General features: G+C 33.3%; 2 protein-coding genes across 3 annotated transcripts; both read left to right on the top strand.

The window, feature by feature from the left end:
* Window positions 1-3,681: 3,681 nt before the first annotated feature.
* On the top strand, window positions 3,682-5,546 carry LOC109193683. The gene is made up of 4 exons (XM_019344539.1): window positions 3,682-4,261; window positions 4,379-4,604; window positions 4,686-4,920; window positions 5,040-5,546. The coding sequence occupies exons 1-4, from the start codon at window positions 3,682-3,684 to the stop codon at window positions 5,544-5,546; spliced, it is 1,548 nt and encodes a 515-aa protein (XP_019200084.1).
* Window positions 5,547-10,111: 4,565 nt separating this feature from the next.
* Window positions 10,112-14,381, top strand: LOC109193035 (profilin-like). Of its 2 annotated transcripts, XM_019343820.1 has the most exons (4): window positions 10,112-10,334; window positions 10,526-10,663; window positions 10,752-10,906; window positions 14,105-14,381. In XM_019343820.1, exons 1-3 carry the CDS (start codon window positions 10,212-10,214, stop codon window positions 10,884-10,886), a joined length of 396 nt encoding a protein of 131 aa, XP_019199365.1. In that variant the 5' UTR covers window positions 10,112-10,211; the 3' UTR covers window positions 10,887-10,906; window positions 14,105-14,381. The 2 variants fall into 2 exon arrangements, with proteins under 2 accessions (XP_019199365.1, XP_019199356.1); XM_019343811.1 differs by lacking the exon at window positions 14,105-14,381 and having other exon boundaries at window positions 10,752-11,184.
* Window positions 14,382-19,417: the final 5,036 nt, after the last annotated feature.

Genomic DNA, 19,417 nt, shown 5'->3' with positions numbered 1-19,417 from the left:
AAGAGAAAAATCGAGGTCCGCGGCAGCTTCAATTCCGGGCGGTGGCTTCATTCGGCACAAATTAATTATTTGGTGGCAGCAGCTTAGCAATTTTCACACGGCAATTCATCACTCCCTTTGCTCTTTATAATTGTTTATTTACTCTAATCATTGGTTGTAGTTGTTAAGTGTTGGTAGATTAAATCTTGCGAGTTTGTTGGGAGATTAAATCTTGTGAGTTAGTTGCTGTTAATCCCATAATGCATTGCTAATTAAATTTGCTTGAGAACATGATCTAATTTCTATGAACATTTCGCATTAACTTGAGTTTTAATATTGCCTATTAATTATGTTTTATCTAATAATGATTTTATTGAGATTAGTTGAGTTGAATTGATCAATCTATTCCGAGTTACGTTAATCTAGCCTTTATTCCCTAGTTGTTTTGTTTTGTGGTTAATTTATTATTATTTTTTTTCTATCTTTATTTTTGCATGCGTTTCCGTTTAGTTTAATCCATGTTGATTGTCGTTTAGTTTAATCTATTTATTATTCTGTTTTCTGGTTTCTGAGTTTTGTTATTTTTGGCATTTGATTCAGTACTTTACATTATCAAGTCAATTAATTTAAGTTTAAGTTATTAAATTGCATATTATCAATTCCTCTTGGGTTCGACCCTTGCCTTTGCACACTACCACTACACTGACTCGTGCACTTGCGAGGACATTATATATTAAAATTGTCCAACATGTACATCAAACATTAACAAGATATAAATACAAAACCTTCACAAACACATGAACCCTAGGTTGAAGTTCTTCCCCTTTTTTGCAATAATCACAAATCAAGCATCAAGATAGATAATACAACCCTAACTCAAGTCCATAAATTAACTACTCATGATTAAATAGCATAAAGAACACAAAAGCATAAGTAACAAATATAAATCTTGCAAAAGAAAGAGATAAAAGGAAGTAAGAACTTACGTATTGAAAATGGAAGAACAATCCTCAAATGTTGGAATTCAAGCTTCAACTCCAAGATTACAAGCTTCAAAAGTGTTAAGAAACATAAATCTAAGCATAATCTAACCTAAAAATATGAAGGAGAATGAAAGAGAGAGGCTAGGGCTCAACCATGGGTCAAAGCCAAATAGAAATGACCAAAATCAAACTTTAAAAAAAGGCAGAGCACAGTGACACGGCCAAGGACATGGCCATATCCTTGGCCGTGTCCAAAACGGCAGTAGCTACTGGAATGCACAGAAATTACACGGCCACTGACACGGCCGTGTACTTGGCCGTGTTTTTTGGCTTTCAAAAAATTATAATTGGGAACTATGGTCTTCATAAAAGTTGTATCCCTTCAAGTATTCTTTCCAATGGCGCAAGAATCACTTCATTTGAACATTCCTAGGCCGAGATATGGTCAAATTACCAAACAGTGGTCTGTTTTGGACTGTAAGTTTGGGACTTCAACTTCAAGGACAAATTTGACCACCGTGTATTCCTTTTTAGGCTTTTATGTATTTATAAGAATTGTATCCCTTTGATTCATATTTCCAATGGAACAAGAATCACTTAATTTAGATACTTCTAGACCGAGATATGGCCCGAAAACTGAACAGTGGCCAATCCATGCGAGAATTTCAGCTTGTTGACACTTGTTCCACTTTTGCCTTGGTTTAATTTGTCCATATGATCAACACCATTGAAAACATCACTCTTTGGCTCCTTTGGAAGTGTTGCATCCATCTCCTTAGCTTCACCTTGGCTCCCCTTGACTCCAAATGCATCCAACATGATCTAAAATCCTTCATTTCTACTCAAAGATAATGAATTGTGCATAAAGGATCAAATGAGCAAAATAAAGATGATTTTGAACAACATTGTGACACTTCATAAGAAAAACAAGGCTAAATATGGGATAGACATGGGGAATAAATATGAACAATTATGCACTTATCAGCAACCCGCAACCAATGAGACTCATAGCTGGTTTCCGTGAAGAGGTCGAAACTAGCGGGTTAAAGGATTTCAACTTTGATGGCTACCAATTCACTTGGGAGCGTTCAAAAGGCACCCCTCTTTGGTTGGAGGCAAAACTTGATAGGATTTTGGTGACAGGCGCATGGTGTGACCTATTCCCTAATGCTAAAGCCTCATCGATCACCATTGCCAAAGGCGACCACATGCATCTTCATCTTCAATTTCTCTCACTGGTAATTCCTAAATTTAGAGATGGTTTCCGTTTTGAGAACTTGCTGCTCCGCGAAGCACACTGCAGAGAGATTATGCTTCAGACTTGGTCTTCTACGTATGGTCAAAATCTAATTGATAGAGTTGTGAGATGCAGCAAGGCCATTTGGATTTGGGGAAAATAGTTCACAAGAAATTTCCAACGTCGGCTTGACTACTGGAGCAGGCAAATGGTCATATTGAAACACAGATAAGACCAATCTGGAATTTCTCGATTTAAAGAAGTGCAGTCACAGTACCTACAGGTCCTTCAACACCAAAACAACTATTGGAGGCAACGAGCTACGCAGTTCTGGTTACGTGATGGTGATACAAATTCTAGCTTCTTCCACAAAGCTGTTAGACGGAGACAACAAGCAAACCGCATCATGAAACTCAAGAACAATGAAGGAACTTGGATTGAAAGAGGTACCCAACTGGACTTTTTAATTACTTCATATTATCATGATCTCTTCAGTTCTAATGTGGGTAATATGAATTCTATGATTGATTGCATTACTCCTGTTATCGTTGTTATTCAAAATACAACTCTGTGCAAAAATGTTACTCTCCAAGAAGTTAAAGCTGCCCTATTTGACATGAAACCTGAAAAATCCCCTGGCCCCGTTGGTTTAAACCCAGGATTTTACCAACACTTTTGGGACATTCTTGATAAAGATTTCCTGGAATTCTGCTCAGACTTCTTCAAAACAGGGCACCTTCCACCTAACCTCAATTCAACAGATATTGTGCTCATACCCAAAATATCCAAACCTGAGTGTATGAATGACCTTAGGCTGATTGCTCTATGCAACACACTGTACAAGTTGCTTTCAAAGATTCTTGCAAACCGTATTATGCCTCTCCTCACTTCTATTGTGTCTGAATCCCAATCCGCTTTTGTCCCGGGCCGCTTGATCTCAGATAATATCATGCTAGCCTATGAAATCAACCATTATCTAAAAAGGAAAAACCAAGGAAAGTTGGGGTTTGTGGGAGTGAAATTGGACATGAACAAAGCTTTTGATAAGGTCAATTGGGGTTTCCTTCTTGCAGTCTTATCCAACCTGGGCTTCTCGAGTCACATTGTCAACTTGATTCGCCAAATGATCTCCACGGTCAACTATAATATCCTGTTGGAAGGAAGAGTTATTGGTTTTGTTACTCCCAAAAAAGGTTTGAGACAAGGAGACCCCCTAACACCATATTTATTTATCCTTGTCCTTGAAATCTTCCACCCAATGCTTCAAAATGCACAAATGGTTCCCTCCACGGCATCACCATTGCTAGAGGAGCTCCCACTATCACTAACATGTTCTTTGCCGATGACTGTTACATTTTTTGTAGAGCTATAAACTCTGAAGCCACTGTCCTAAAAAATACCATTGAACACTTTGCCAATTCCTCGGGTCAAATTGTGAACTACAACAAATCAACCCTCACCTTCAGTAAAAACACCACTGTGATGGCTAAGAATGATTTTTGCAATATATTGGGCATGAGAGAGGGAACTTTGAATGGAAATTACCTTGGTCTCCCTTCAGTAATCGGGAGGAACAAACGTGAAATCCTTGGGTTTATCAAAGATAAAGTACTTGGTAGAAGCAACAGTTTGACCCACAAGTTTCTACCAAGAGCATGGAGGGAAGTTCTTCTAAAGAATGTCATTCAGGCCATCCCTTCCTTTGCGATGAGTGTTTTCCTCCTTCCAATTGAAATGGGTAAGGACATTGAAAAGATCATGAACAGCTTTTGGTGGGGTGGCGTTGGTGAAAATCACAAGGGTATAAGATGGAAAAGCTGGGATAGATTAAGTGTCCCTAAACGTTGGGGTGTCATGGGCTTCAGAAAAATACGGGAATTTAATCTTGCTATGCTGGAAAAACAAGCTTGGCGCCTTATTGATCATTCGAGCTCCCTTCTATCCAGAACATATAAGGCTAAATATTATCCTAATTGCACTTTTTTGGAAGCTCAACTTGGTAGCAATCCTTCTTTCGTTTGGTGTAGCATTCATGAAGTTCAACCTATTCTTCAAAGGGGTTGTAGGTAGAGAGTGGGGAATGGTGAGTCAATTAACATTTGGACTGATCCTTGGCTCCCAAATAAACACCAGCCTTACATTCAATCTCCAATCTCTACTGATTTTGGTGATTCCAAAGTTGCTGCACTTATTCATCCAGCAGGTTCTTCATGGAATATTCCCCTCATCACTTCCCTTTTCAATCAAGAAGACATGAACCTTATCACAAGCATCCCTCTATCTAACACAAGGCTCAACGATAAAATTATTTGGATGGAAGATGAGAAAGGAAAATATACGGTTCGAAGCTTCTACAAAACCCTCACGGATGATCATGATTTCGATCAGGCACCATTCTGGACTAGGTTCTAGACTTTTAATCTCCCTCCCAAGATAAAAACATTTTTCTGGCAGCTTTGTTCTTCATCCCTACCCACATGTGATAGACTTAGAGCAAAACATGTTAACATTCCGGGAGTTTGCCAATTATGCAATATTGATGAAGAATCTTATTTTCACCTATTTGTTCAATGCCCCTTCGCGAGAAGCTGCTGGGATATGTTTGGTGGTGTCGACTATGTTTCTAGCAACAATCTTCTTGACTGGCTTGAGTCTATTTTTACTACAAAGAATGATAATGATATTTGTGGCATAATCTCTACTTGTTGGAAATTTTGGGAAGTCAGAAATGATAAAGTCTAGAATCACAAAACTGGCACTGCCTCCTATGTTTGTCAATCTGCAAATATTTTCCTAAATGAATGGTCTTTAGCTAACCTGAATGCTTATGCTGATGTCAGGATTACAGAGGTTGTTACTCACTGGAAAAAAAGCCTCATACTGGTATGCTTAAAATCAATGTTGACGCGACATTGGACACCAACAACAAGAAAATGGGATTTGGTTATGTCATTCGGGACTCTACCGGTCATTTCCTTTATGCCAGATGTCTCCCTTGGCCCAGTATTTTCAGGCCAAACGAAGCAGAGGCGATTGGCATTCGCGAAGCATTGACATGGATCAAAGATTCTAACCTTGACAACATCCAAGTAGAGAGTGGCTGCCTTCTGCTTGTTAATGGCATCATACATGGACATGATACTTTCTCTTCTTTTGATCTCATTATTTCTGATATTAGAGAAATAGCTAGTGATTTTGATAACATTAGCTTTTTGTTTGCTAAACGGTCCACGAACAGGGTTGCCCATTTGTTAGCACGGGAAGCCCTGCCTATGTATGGCTATATGGACTTCTCAATGATCCCTTTCCCTTCCATTGCTCAGGTTTTGAGCTTGGATATTAGTTAATGCATTTTGATCGTTTAAGTTTCAAAAAAAAAAAAAAAAACTTATTACCACATATGACATTTTATAAACCACAATTTAACTTGCAAAATAAATACCACAATTTGATATCAATCACAAACTAACACACATTATAATTTTATCAAGGTAAAATATCTTATGAGACTGTCTCATGGATCCTCATTCGAGACTGTCTCTCAGATCCTCATCCGTGAAATGGGTAAGGTTTTTCATAAGTATTACACTTTCCTTTATAAGTATTACAATTTTTTTTTTTTTTTGCATAAATAACCCTTAAACCGTTAATATTACATTTTAATTTAAAAGTATTACATTTTTCATCAAAAATATCACATTTTTCCTCATAAGTATTACACTTTCTATCATAAGTAACAATCAATCAATTTATCAATGATTAATATTACATTTATTTCTCATAAGTAACTATTCAATCCTCAAAAATATTACATTTTTCATCATAAATAACAAACAATTTATTCATGAATAGTATTACATTTTTCAACATAAGTATTACAGAGTACATTTTTATATTGATCTGACATGTTTCATGAATAAAGATATGTGATACTGTATCATATGGAACTCACTTATTTATCAAATACATAATTTATAATCTCAAAGGAAAAAAACTATGGTATATAAATTTGGTTTTAAAAATACATTTCAAATATTGGTGGTAAACTAGATCATTCAAAGTGATTTGAACTAATTGGAAAAATTATAGCCAAGACAATCATGCGTTTTTTTTTTTTTTTTAAATAATTTCATTCCAATTTTAAACTTAAAAAATAAATAAAAATTTTACTTTTCAATTTTTAACTCCAAGACAATCATGCGTTTTTTTTTTTTTTTTTTTTTTTTTTTTTTTTAATTTCATTCCAATTTTAAACTTAAAAAATATATAAAATTTTTACTTTTCAATTTTTAACTCCTCAAAAGTTGTGAACCGTTTGCTCCCATGATAAATGTTAATAAAATATGTTACAAAACAGTTATCTTTTATCCCTCTACATGGAAACAAAGCATTTGTCTAAGTAGTTGTTCAGTCATTCTTCAAGGATAGATAGAGTATGAACTAACATTTAAAATAGTTGTTTAAATGTTATACTCATTGAAGTGAAGATTGAACCAACAAAGAAGATTATTCGAATAGATGTTAAAGACAGTTATTCAGTTAAGATTTTTGTGGATCGACTACTTAATCAGCAGAACAAAGTATTTATAGAGAAAATCAAATACACTTTTGAGAGAGTTTTTTTACCTAAATTGAATGACTTGATAATTCTTCATGAGTTGATAAAAGATTCCTACATCAAGTCAATCATCAATTTGTTATTGATCACGAATTGTTCAGTCACATGAGTTATTGAGGACGACCAGACGTCGACTTCTCCAATGGAGAAGGCGACTGCTGGTCACCTTCACCGGCAGAAGGCGACTGGTGACTAGTGGTATCCTTCCGCCGGAGTTGGCGACCGGCGACGGTTCGGCCATCGTCGGTCACTGGATTTTCGTCGAAATAAAAAAAGACCTGCAATTGCAGGTCATTTACCTGTTCTTGGACCTAATTCCCTCAATATGACATGTTTAAGGGTGTAATTGAACTTTTTTAAAGTTTAAGGGCCTAATTGACTTTTGAGGTAATGTTTAGGAGTGTGTTTGACCCCTCTCTCTCTCTCTCTCTCACTCTCTCTCTCTCTCTCTCTCTCTCTCTCTCTCTCTATATATATATATATATATATATATATATATATATATATATATATATCACATTTATGATTTAGCATATCGTCATAATAGAGTAGATGTGTGGATTTAATTTTTGTGTATTTTAAAATATGTTATAAAATGTATTAACGATGAAATGTTTTAATATATTGTTGGGAAAAATGACACCCTCCTCCCCAGAGTTATTCATGTATTCACATTTGTCCCTAAGTTATGCTAAAAGTGAAGATTCCCCCCCCCCCCCTCCCTCCCCCCCTTATGTTATATGGGCATTTTTACCCTTAAAAATAACTATTTCATTTATTTTTCTTCTCCAACAAATTATTGCTTATATGTGTGGATGACCACGGTGTGGTTCGAACCTAACCGTACACTGTAGCAGCCGAACCAAAAACAATGTGAACAATTCTAGTTATGATTCAGAACTGGAAAAAAATAAAATAAAATAAATAATTGTTGAATTTTATACTATTTTAAAAATTAGAAATAGAATTTATAAAAATAAATAAATAAAATTTGAATTGGTGGTTCAAACCGAAACTGGAACCTTTATAAAAAGTTCCCATTATGATTTATCATTTCCAAGAACTGTGAATCGAAACCGAACCGCAGACATATCTACTTATATGTGAAATTAGAATAAATGTAAAAATGATCAAACACTATTGGTAAATGATAAATCGATTCAATTTGATTCAAATTTCAATTTTGCATCGCCGGATCAAAATTTATTTATTTATTTTTGTAAATTTTATTTATTATTTTAAAAATATTCTAAATTTAACAATTATTTTATTTTATTTTATTTCGGTTCTAAATCGTAACCAAATCCGTCCTTACTATTTCAGTTTGATTGTTACAGTGTCCGGTTAGGTTCGAATCAAACCGTACTTATCCTACATATAAGCAATAAGTTTGTGGAGAAAAAGAAATAAATGAAATACTTATTTTTAAGGGTAAACATGTCCATTTAATAATAAATGGAAAAAAAACCGTCACTTTTAACATAACTGAGGGGCAAATGTGGATACATGAATAACTTAGTGAGAAAAATGCTATAAGCATATAACTCGGGGCGAAAAAGTGTCATTTTCTCTATATTGTTTCATATTATCTATTTAGAGCAAATACTACTTTTGGTCCCACGAGTATTAGTAAAATGACAATTTTGGTCCACATGTTTAATTTATACAAATTTTCATCCACGACTATTGTTTTAGTGCCAAAATTCATCACGCCGGTCACCCCTTGGTAGACATGCCGAAATATGAAATTATTAAGGGTATTTTTATCCTTTCCAAATTAAGATCCCAATTTGAGCATGAATATATAAAGGGATTTAAGCCCTAAGATCGATTCCAATTCACAATTGTGCTCCTCAAATTAAGGTAAGATGAGGATGAGAACTGCGAATTATGAACAATTTCAAAAAAAAAAATATATTTTCTCTCTCTCTATTTAAACTCTATTTTTCTCCTATTTAAACTTTATTATAAAACATTATACCTAAATTCAATAAATTATTTTTTCTTTATTATCCTATATTTTCTTCATACCTAAACTCTCCAATTTTTCTCGCTCCTAAACTTTACAATCCCCCTCTACAAAGTTGAAATAATACTATTTTTACTTCATTATTGTTTGTATATTTGATTTTTTTTTCTACAAACTTTTTATCCCTAACTTCTAAATTTTCTCTATTAACTTTGATCCCTAACTTCTAAATTCTTTCTATGAATTTTTTCTCCCTAAATACATGAACAAAGCAAATTTTTTATCTATCACCGTCAAATTTTACTATATGTTTCATAATATTCATATACAGTAGCACCTTGTTGCTGTTCGCAGTCTCAAATTGCTATTGCAAATAATAGCTCTTTGCTTGATGCCTAGCAGTAAATCAAGTATAATTATATATTATTAATATTATATTTTAAAATATTTTTATTTTATGAACTAGTAATTATATTTTTAAATATTTTTATTTGAACAATTCTATTACTATAAATTTTAGTGTTCAATATTGTTATGAATTTCTTATGAAATAGTTTTTTTTTTTATGCTTATTAATACTATATAAGTAATTAACATATAAGTCTCACAATACTAGGGATAAAAATAATAATGTTGATGTGGGTGAAGAACTATATACTTAATAAGAAGAATAGTTTGTAAAGATGTATTCAATTAGAATTTCAATGACTTTTGAAGACTTTTTAAAATAAAAAAAATTGATAATTTTATGAATATTTTTTATATAGACTTTTATGGAGTCTTACAAAATTTTAAAAAGTTTTGAACGATTTTATGAAAGTCAATCAAAGTTTATTAAAATAAACCATTCTAAAAGTATTTAAAAGTCTACAAAAGTCATGATTGAATACACTCCTTATCCATTTATGAGATATTTAAATAGAGAAATACTTTTCAAAGAATTGGGGGCCCAAAAATTGTTTAAAAAATATTTAAATATCAGGATTTTTATTAAATAATAATAGATTGTGTTAAGTATAAAACGGAAAAAATGTTAAAAGTCTAGTAAGGTTTCAAAATAAGATAATATTCTAAACTCCTTAGGTTTTACTAAACAAAGTTTATAACTTATTTATATTTAATAAAATAAATTATAAAATCTAAAATAAAGGAACAAACTTTTTTTTTTTAAAAATAATTCTTATTATTATTATTTTTTAAAAAAATTCTATCCTCTCATTCTCTATTGACCCGGCCAAAACCACTCCTACATTGTAGGGGGAAGGGCATTCCTGGCTTCTCATTTTCATCATCAGCGAGTATAAAAATCTAAACCGATGATTGCAAATTCATCAATTGTTTTTGAAGCAATAGTTTCATACACTTCTCTCTCTCTCTCTCTCAAACTAAAATCGTCCAAGAAATTCTAATCAAAAAATCTCAAAGATGTCGTGGCAAACATATGTTGATGAGCACCTCATGTGCGACATTGAGGGCAACAAGCTCAGCGCCGCCGCTATCCTCGGCCTCGATGGCAGCGTTTGGGCCCAGAGCGCCAATTTCCCTCAGGTTTTTTTCTTAGCATCTACTATCATCGTCGTTTTAAAAATTTGGTATCTTTGTTTATGATCTGCATATCTGTGACATTGTTGGATGCTTAATTGATCAGAGTTTTCAAGTTTGTTTTCATTATTTGGCACATCTGATCTAATCTGAAGGATCACAAATGGCTGAATCAATTAATGTTCTTGGCATTGTAGATAAGCCCAGCGGAAATCACTTCTATCTTGAAGGATTTTGATGAGCCCGGGTCTCTCGCTCCCACTGGCATGCACATTAGTGGTGCAAAATACATGGTGATTCAAGGCGAGCCAGGCGTGGTTGTTCGAGGCAAGAAGGTATTATAACCTCCTCATCTAAGACACTTTTTACTTTGAACAAACCAAAATCTTGGTTTTTGACATGTTGTGATTATGAATGATTCAGGGGCCTGGTGGCATTTGCATCAAGAAGACTACCCAGTGCTTGCTGTTTGGGCTATATGATGAGCCAATGACTCCAGGCCAGTGCAACCTGGTTGTTGAAAGGCTTGGTGATTACCTGGTTGATCAGGGCTTTTAAGTATTCTGGTATTGCTCCAATAATGGCTCCTCCATGCTGCTGAGAAGTCTAGTAGTGATAGGGTTTTCATAATAATGTCTTTCCTTCTCCCTTGGGAGAGTTGTTTTTTCATGTTTTGGGTTGTTTCGTTGCAGTGAATTTGATTACACTGCTTATTAGGTTCTTGGGTCTGTGAAACTTTTCAAGTTTCCCTTTTTTTGTTATTTTATAATCTCAGTTTGTAATTGGGGAGCTGTATCTAAATTCCAAATAAACAAGTTTGTTATAAACTATTCTTTAATCTATCTGGATGTTTGCATTTCTGGCTTCCTTTCCTCTTCATCTTTTCTTGATTGCTAACACTCACGAAATCTTTTCTCTATTTAAAAAGTGAAATAAAGCTAAAGGAGGCCTAACTTAGACAGCTGAGTTTGTGGGATACCCTTTCTTTTTTTGCTTTTATCAAATGGGACACCCTAAATAAATAATTCCTTGATACAATTTACAAATACAAATTAAATAACTTAACAGAAATATATTATTATTATTATTATGAATTATAATATAAACAATTTCAAAAGCCAGATGAACCAAAGTTTAATTAGTTGGTCTGGAAATAATAATAATGGAAAAAAGAAACTTACAACCCACAAAGGCTTCGTTACACTGATTAAATCTATTGTCATTTTAAGAGTTGAATGGAGTAATTAATAAGTACATTGCCTATACATATATTGCAGACCACACAGACTTTGTCCCTTTTGAGTAACACTATCCCCTGTGAGGGAGCCAGGGAGGCTTTTGACAATTTCTCAAATTTCAATGTTAATCAATTGTTTAACTTTTAAAGTAATTTGTGTATTCTCACAAAATAAAAGGTAATTTGTGATTTTTTTTTTTAAGGTAATTTGTGGATGAAGTGGTATCTCTTTTTCTAAAGAACAAAATTTAATGCATTAATTCAGAAGAAATACAATCAACAAAAAAAAGGGAGGATTATTAACCTAAAGTAATTTGTGAATGAGATGATATCTCTTTAAAGTAATTTGTGAATGAGATTTGTTATGTTCATAAAAATAGTCTAAAAAATTCATATTATAAGTTGATTTTAAGAGATGATTTAATTTTTTTTATTCAATTAATTAATGTGATATCATAGGTATGATGATATTAGGTTATGTAGTCCTTTTATGTGGATCATTGTAAAGCTTTTTTTTGATGGGCAATAATTATTTATATGAGTCATCTTTAGAAAATATTTTTCAAAAGGCCCTTTTTTTTTTTTTTTTTTGCTAAAATTATTATATGACCTAATTCATTTAATAATTGGATTTTTGGAGTTATCAAGTTATTAGCATAGGATTTCTGTTTTTTAACCATGTGAATGAATACTTTTGGGAGCAATATGATCTAATGAAGCGTGTAAATCTTATTGGAGTTGTATTATGAATTTAAATAATAATCACTTATTGATTAAGAATATAAAAATTACACTTATAAATATATAAATTTTAAAGTGTAAAAATATTACATTAATTAAAATTTAATCACAATTGAGAATCGTTATGCTATGGACCCGTGTCCAGCATGCATTGTGGACACGGGTAACAGTGCCGTTAGTGGCACTGTCATCTTTCACTTTTTTTTTTTTTTTTTTTTTTTTTTTTTTAATTTCAGACCGCTTCGTTATGGGAGTATATGTTCATAATTTTATCACTATATGTTCATAATTGTAAGTTCATAATGTCAGAACTCTGTGTTCATAATTCCATAACTGTACATTCATACTTCCATAATTGTACATTCATAATTCCGTAACTGTACATTCATAATTCAATAACTATAACTTCACAATTTTCGAAGCTCTATGTTCACAATTTTAGAGCTCTATGTTCATAATTTTATCACTATATGTTCATATTGTAAGTTCATAATGTCAGAGCTCTGTGTTCATAATTGCATAACTGTACATTCATAATTGCGTAACTGTACATTCATAATTCAATAACTGTAAAATCATAATTTTCGAAGCTTCATGTTCACAATTTTAGAGCTCTATGATCATAATTTTATCATTATATGTTCATAATGTTAGAGCTCTGTGTTCATAATTTTATAACTTACATTCATAATTGCATAACTGTATATTCATAATTTCATAACTGTACATTCATAATGGCACAAACAAATAACGCCGTTAACGGCGAGACAAAATCAATTTAAAAAAAAAAAAAAAACTAGAATGACACATTTTCTCTAAAAACGACGTCGTTTTGGACTCGTGTCCACAATGTATTGTGGACACGGGTCCAGGGCATAATTTGCCCACAATTGAGCCATGGGCTCACTTTTAATAAAATTCCAAAAGGGATAAAAATTAAAGTTAAATGATTCAACTGCAACGTTTAAAACGAGAGGAGGTCCAAGTGCTAATGTAGAAACTTTCCAGGACCAAAGTGTAATTATCCCAAATTACCGTTGACGTTCGGATCATTTCTGGCGCTTCCCAGCTATTCAAAATTCAATTCATTGAATCCGCTTATTTACTGAGTTTTTGAGTAACCCTAGCCTACTGCCTCCGTCGCCGGTCACGCTCCAGCCGGCAGCCGCCTCCATCACCATCGCCGATCACGCTCCAGGCTTCCAGCCGCTTCCATCGACCATCGCAGTTGGTCGCAGTCGGCAGTCGCAGGCTTCTTCGGTCGCCGGTCCAATGAAGCGTCCAGACTCCCATTGGCAGTCGTAGGCCTCCATCTTCACAGGTAAGTGTCTATATACTAATATACTGTGTATACATTGTGTCTATATACTGAGAATTTGTGGAATACTGTGTATTAGTGTATACTGTTTCTATATACTGTGAATTTGTGGAATATACTGTGTCTAACTGTCTATATACTGTGAATTTGTGGAATATATTGTGTCTATGTACTGTGAATTTGTGGTATACTGTGTATTAGTGTATACTGTGAATTTGTGGAATATACTGTATTTATATACTGTGAATTTGTGGAATATACTGTGTCTGTCTATATACAGGGGATGGGGATTCCCCTTCCCCGTGGGGACGAGGACGTGGAATTGTTTCAATTCCCCGTCGGGGACGGGATACTCTCCGTCCCATCCTGCCTCGTTGCCATCCCTAACTCCATTCGAACACCAGGCCAGTGCAACCTGGTTGTTGAAAGGATTGGTGATTACCTGGATGATCAGGGTTTTTAATTGTTTTGGTATTGCTCCAATGATGGGTCCATGCTGCTGAGAAGTCAAGTAGTGGTAGATGCTACTTTTTTCTGGTTTTTCAATGTCTTTCCTTCTCCCTTGGGAGAGTTGTTTTCATGTTTTGGGTTGGTTGCAGTGAATTTGATTGCACTGCTTATTAGATTCTTGGGTCTATGAAACTTTTCAATTTGATTGTTTCCCCTTTTTTATTATTTTATAATCTCAGTTTGGAATGGGTGAGCTGTATCCAAATTCCAAATAAACAAGTTTGTTAATAGACTATATCTTTAATCTTATCCCAAAAGGCTGAATTCTCAATCCTAAGGGTCCCCACACTTCGACCCGACAGAGCATGTGGGAGGATGTAAATCACGGTGACTCAATGAATTAGTAGACAGGTCCAAATGCCGGTGCGCACAAGGAATCTGTCCACTTTAGACTATATCTTTTATCTATCTGGATGATTGCATTTCTGGCTTTCTTTTCTCCATCTTTTCTTCAATGCTAACTCTCAAGAAATCCTTTCTTTATTTAAAAAGTGAAATAAAGCTGAAGGGGGCCTAAATTAGACAGCTGAGTTTGTGGGATAGCCTGTTTTTTTTTTTTTTTTTTTTTTTTTTTGCTTTTATCAAATGGGACACCCTAAATAAATAATTCCTTGATACAATTTACATATACAAATTAAATAATTTAACAGAAATATATTATTATTATTATTATTATTATTATTATTATTATTATTATTATTATTATTATTATTATTATTATTATTATTATATAAACAATTTCAAAAGTCTGAACCAAAGTTTAACAATCATTATTGCATGGACTATGGTCCCAAATAAAAAGTACATTTTTAATATACTAAGGGTACATTATTTATGTACATAAGGTACATTTTTTGAAAAGTATATTTTTAATATACTAAGGGTACATTTACAATATATATATAATGTATCTTCAGTACAAAAATAATGTACCTTTAGTATAAAAATAATATACATTCAGTACAAAAATAATGTACTTTTAATATATTAAAAATGTTCTTAATATTCATGGTCCACACAATAATTTGCCAAAGTTTAATTAGTTCATTTGGAAATTAAAAAAAGAAGAAGAATGTTTTGGCCAGTGGGACACTTACAGACCTCTCAGACTTGGTCCCTTTTGAGTAACACTTTCCCGGTATCGCCTATGAGGGAGGTTTTTGACAATTTCTCAAAAAAAAAAAAAAAAAAAAAAAAAAAAAGACTTGCTATATAGTCTAAAAAAAAATCCGTAATTCCGTATTATAAGTTGGTTTTAAGAGATGACTTATTATTTTTTTTAATTTTTTTTTTAATTCAATGAATGTAAATCATTATAAAACTATAAGTTGGATTATTGCAAGGTCATTTCCAAGAAGGCGTCATATCACTTAATCACCAAAAATTTGGCGTAAAGAGACAAAAAAAGGCTCCAATGGGATGACAAAACACCAAATAATTTGGTGTTGATGAATCGTGCCGCGCCAAGCATTGTTCATCCACGTCATTTTTTGGACTACTTTCTTCTTCTTATTTTACCCCTGCTTTGCCCTTTATCTTCTTTTATAATTCCTTTTGTATCTTTTTTGGTTTTTATATATTTACAAATTTTGTTAAATATTTAAACATAAATTGTATATTATTTTAAAAAATTATATCATTTGAAAGATTTCATCAAGACGATTAAAATAGGGTTAATATTTAATATAATTTAATTAAAAATAAAATTACATAAAACATAATTAAAATTTAATTTATTAAATTAAATTACAACTATATGTTATATTAAAATAATAAAAGTATAAATATAAACTTATTTATAAGAATATAAATTATTTTAGTGTAGGAATAAAATTTGGTATAGAATTTGATCTAAATGGGTTGGAGATGAAAAAAAATTTGGTGTAAGAATATGCTAGAAATATTCTTTAAAATTTGGAGCCGAATTTAATTTTTGGGTTGGAGATGGTCTAAAGGTTTTTTTTTTTTTTTTTTGAGGGGCAATATTTTTTTAATGAGTCATTTTTATTTTGAGAAAATATTTTTCAAAATGTTATAGTTTGGCCTATCAACTAGCTCAGTTCTCACGTGATGTTTGCACGGTAACTCGCCCGGAGGTTCATATATATGTATGCATGTATACGTAAAGATGAACAAAAGGAGAAGAAGAGGAAGAACACCAAATGTAGGGCACAACAATATGTGTGTCATTTCATTAGCCTTCACTCCATTATATAAGGTTTCATACAACCTTTCACATACTCAACATCAATACATGATTAAAGGTTAAGCTATTGAAAGGTCTAATGGTTTAATGGCCACTAATAAAATATTTATAACACTCCCCCTTGGCCATTAAATAACTATACTCATGCCTCATTAAAAACCTCGATAGAAAAACCCTGTGGGAAAAATCTAGACGAGGAAAAGAGTACACGAAGTATGTCAAACCATTGTGTTGCACCGGTTGCCTCATTAAAAACCTTAGCCTAAGAAAACCCAATGGGAAAAAACTTAGCTAAGGAAAAGAGTACAACCATAAGCTTTCCGGGCATAATCTTCAAGATTTCAAAGGTCTTCAGGACTATCCACTCAAGTGCACCAACATCGATTGCCTCATTAAAAACCTTAGCCTAAGAAAACCTTGTGGGAAAAAACTTAGCTAAGGGAAAAAGAGTACAATCATATGCTTTCATAGCATAATCTTTAGGATTTCAAAAGTCCTCTAGATTGCGCATTCTAGCACAGCTAGGGGTTGTCACTCTCCCTGAAGATAACAATCTTCTTAGCCAACGCATCCCAATTTTATAAACATATTACTCAAAAGTGGGTGTAGGGAGAGACTTAGTGAACATATATATCTGCAAGATTATTCACTAGCGAAAACTTTCTCAACAAGAATTTTAACACTCTTCTGGAGTTCATGTGTGTAAAAGGACTTAGGTGCATGCAATATGTTTTGTAAGGTTCCCCTTAACAAAACTATTACTTGTTCGGGCAACACAATCTTTATTCATCCTCATATGGGACATTGGGGGTAAAACTTAGCATAACCAGTTTGAGACTTGGCATCATAGGGATCAAATAAAAGAGCCAGCACCCAAGTAGCCATCAAAATCACATATTGGTTTCTCACATAAACGTCAAAATCTTTATACCTCGAAAATGCTGGAGGATATGTTAAACACAATTCTAATATTTCATTGTAGAGGGAGCACTAAACTTTGCTAGCAATTTCATCGCAAATTCAATATCAGGCCTGATGCGACTATAGAAGTTCTAGTTCTATAATAGTGCTCCAATAAAAATATCAAGTAATGGACTTCCAGTCCCAAAATATCCTCATTATCATCTTCGAGTCTAAATTGTCCTTTATCTACTTCAAGAGATTATTGGACAACCGTTAGTGTGATAAGTAAATAATACTTATCCATATAAAACATCTTCAAGACATTTTTCAAATAGGCTAACTGGTGTATAAAACTTCTTCAAGGAGAAGCTCGATCTTCAGGTCGAGACAATACTTGGGTTTCCAAGTCTTTTATTTCAAAACTCCGTCTTTCGGCATGAGCTGATATCACCACGCTCTCTATGTGTTTCAATGATATTTAAACCATCAATATCGCCTATGATAATAAACAAATAACTCCATTAGCAATTCTTTAACGAACACGTAATGGTACATATTTGCATATTCCTTCTTCGGGAGGAAAAATACATAGTCAACTCAATCATTCAATATGCATTCCTTCTTTAGGAGGAAAAACACTCAGTCAATAATATTCAATTCTTACAAAGAATTTTGTAATTTAATGATACACGTTGCGATTTTCACTTTCCACATTCCAAAAGTGTTGAATCCATCGGGGATTTACAAATAAATATTAGCGTCTAATGACCAGTAAATTACAGTCATGACGTTCATCAACTGCATATCTAAATTCATAATTCACTGCCAATAATGTTAATTTGCGGAACGTAATGTCATATGTTGTGGGAGAGAATATTTTATCAAAATTAATTCAAGGTCTCTGCGAAAACCCTTAAGCTATCAGTCTCGCTTTATATCATACCACCATATTGTTTGTATTTCTCTTTCATACAAACACCCATTTGTAACCTACAGGGTTAACATTAAATGGTGTACGTGTTATAAAGAGAAAACAGTTTTAGCGAGCTGAGCTGTACATGCCTTAATTGCTCTGTTATACATAAAAAATACCAAGGCACAACTGGTGCCTAGCTCTGGATCCAGATTCTCATATAACGAGAACAATTTGTAAAGACAATTTTGTTGTCGACAACTATAACATTTTTCATAAATTTCTCCCATATATATATAAAATAATGGCAATTTCTAATTCAATCAGACTCTAGACATTTCCCAAAGATATTTTTATCTGGTCGTTCCGCATCCACAGTATTATGATTTTGGGTGCACCTAAAATTTTACTGGGATTTTCGCCTTCTGGACGAATGTCTTCAGGACATACTTCTTTAAGCGATTTCAAGAGTGACACCATTTTCTACTAGATTTAGCTTTCCGCAGATTATACCAACATGTCTCCACGCTTCTGGCGTCAATGAGCATTGGTAGATACATATAGTCCAAGTTGGGGAAAATATGTAGGACCTAGTCACTCTTTTTATGATCAATATATATATTGACAGATTAATTATCTTCTGAACTTCTAGTTCAGTTTACTTCTTCTGAACTTCTAGTTCAGTCTACCTAGTACGTGGATTTAGATATTGAAGATCTTTTTCATCAATCATCCATAGAATTTCTCGGCATTCTATTAAATTTGAGCTCTTATCTCCCCCTAATGCCGTGAAATGATCTTCATAAAGTGTGCAATCAGCGTACCTAATTATATATTGATCCCTTATCATGGGCTCTAAGAATTTAAATAACAGACGGATGTTTATAATCAATATATACATGCCCACAAAGGTACGCTATGGTGGTGATATAGGAAAAAGACTGCACACTGTGAATAAAACGCAGATGGGAAATGTTTGGTTTTATACCACGTACTAGGTTCTAGGGGGAATAATTATGATATGCAGTAGGTGAGATTGTGATAACCACAATAGCATATAAAACTGATGTCCCCAACAAGAAAATATATAATCATATATGAAAGCATACATATCAAATGATATTACAAGCTAAGGGTACACAACAATCATAGGGAAGCCGTGAAGCTTGTCAAATAAAATAGATCTTCAAGATCTTCTAAAAATCCTTATCCTGAACTTTACATTAGGTCACTCACTGGTTTGGGAATTGTTTCGTGCAAA

This window comes from Ipomoea nil, unplaced genomic scaffold (assembly GCF_001879475.1).
Source record: "Ipomoea nil cultivar Tokyo-kokei standard unplaced genomic scaffold, Asagao_1.1 scaffold0222, whole genome shotgun sequence".
In the NCBI taxonomy this organism is placed as follows: domain Eukaryota; kingdom Viridiplantae; phylum Streptophyta; class Magnoliopsida; order Solanales; family Convolvulaceae; genus Ipomoea; species Ipomoea nil.
This window is presented reverse-complemented; position numbering and strand designations above follow the sequence as displayed.

Excerpts from the sequence above, each read along its gene's own strand:
- LOC109193683 (XM_019344539.1), top strand. The coding sequence starts at position 3,682 with ATGGCTAAGAATGATTTTTGCAATATATTGGGCATGAGAGAGGGAACT. Across the intron at positions 4,262-4,378 it reads ACCTATTCTTCAAAGGGGTT|TTGCTGCACTTATTCATCCA; the intron begins GTAGGTAGAGAG and ends GTGATTCCAAAG. Across the intron at positions 4,921-5,039 it reads CTTGTTGGAAATTTTGGGAA|GATTACAGAGGTTGTTACTC; the intron begins GTCAGAAATGAT and ends TGCTGATGTCAG.
- LOC109193035 (XM_019343820.1), top strand. The coding sequence starts at position 10,212 with ATGTCGTGGCAAACATATGTTGATGAGCACCTCATGTGCGACATTGAG. Across the intron at positions 10,335-10,525 it reads AGAGCGCCAATTTCCCTCAG|ATAAGCCCAGCGGAAATCAC; the intron begins GTTTTTTTCTTA and ends TTGGCATTGTAG. Across the intron at positions 10,664-10,751 it reads TGGTTGTTCGAGGCAAGAAG|GGGCCTGGTGGCATTTGCAT; the intron begins GTATTATAACCT and ends TGAATGATTCAG.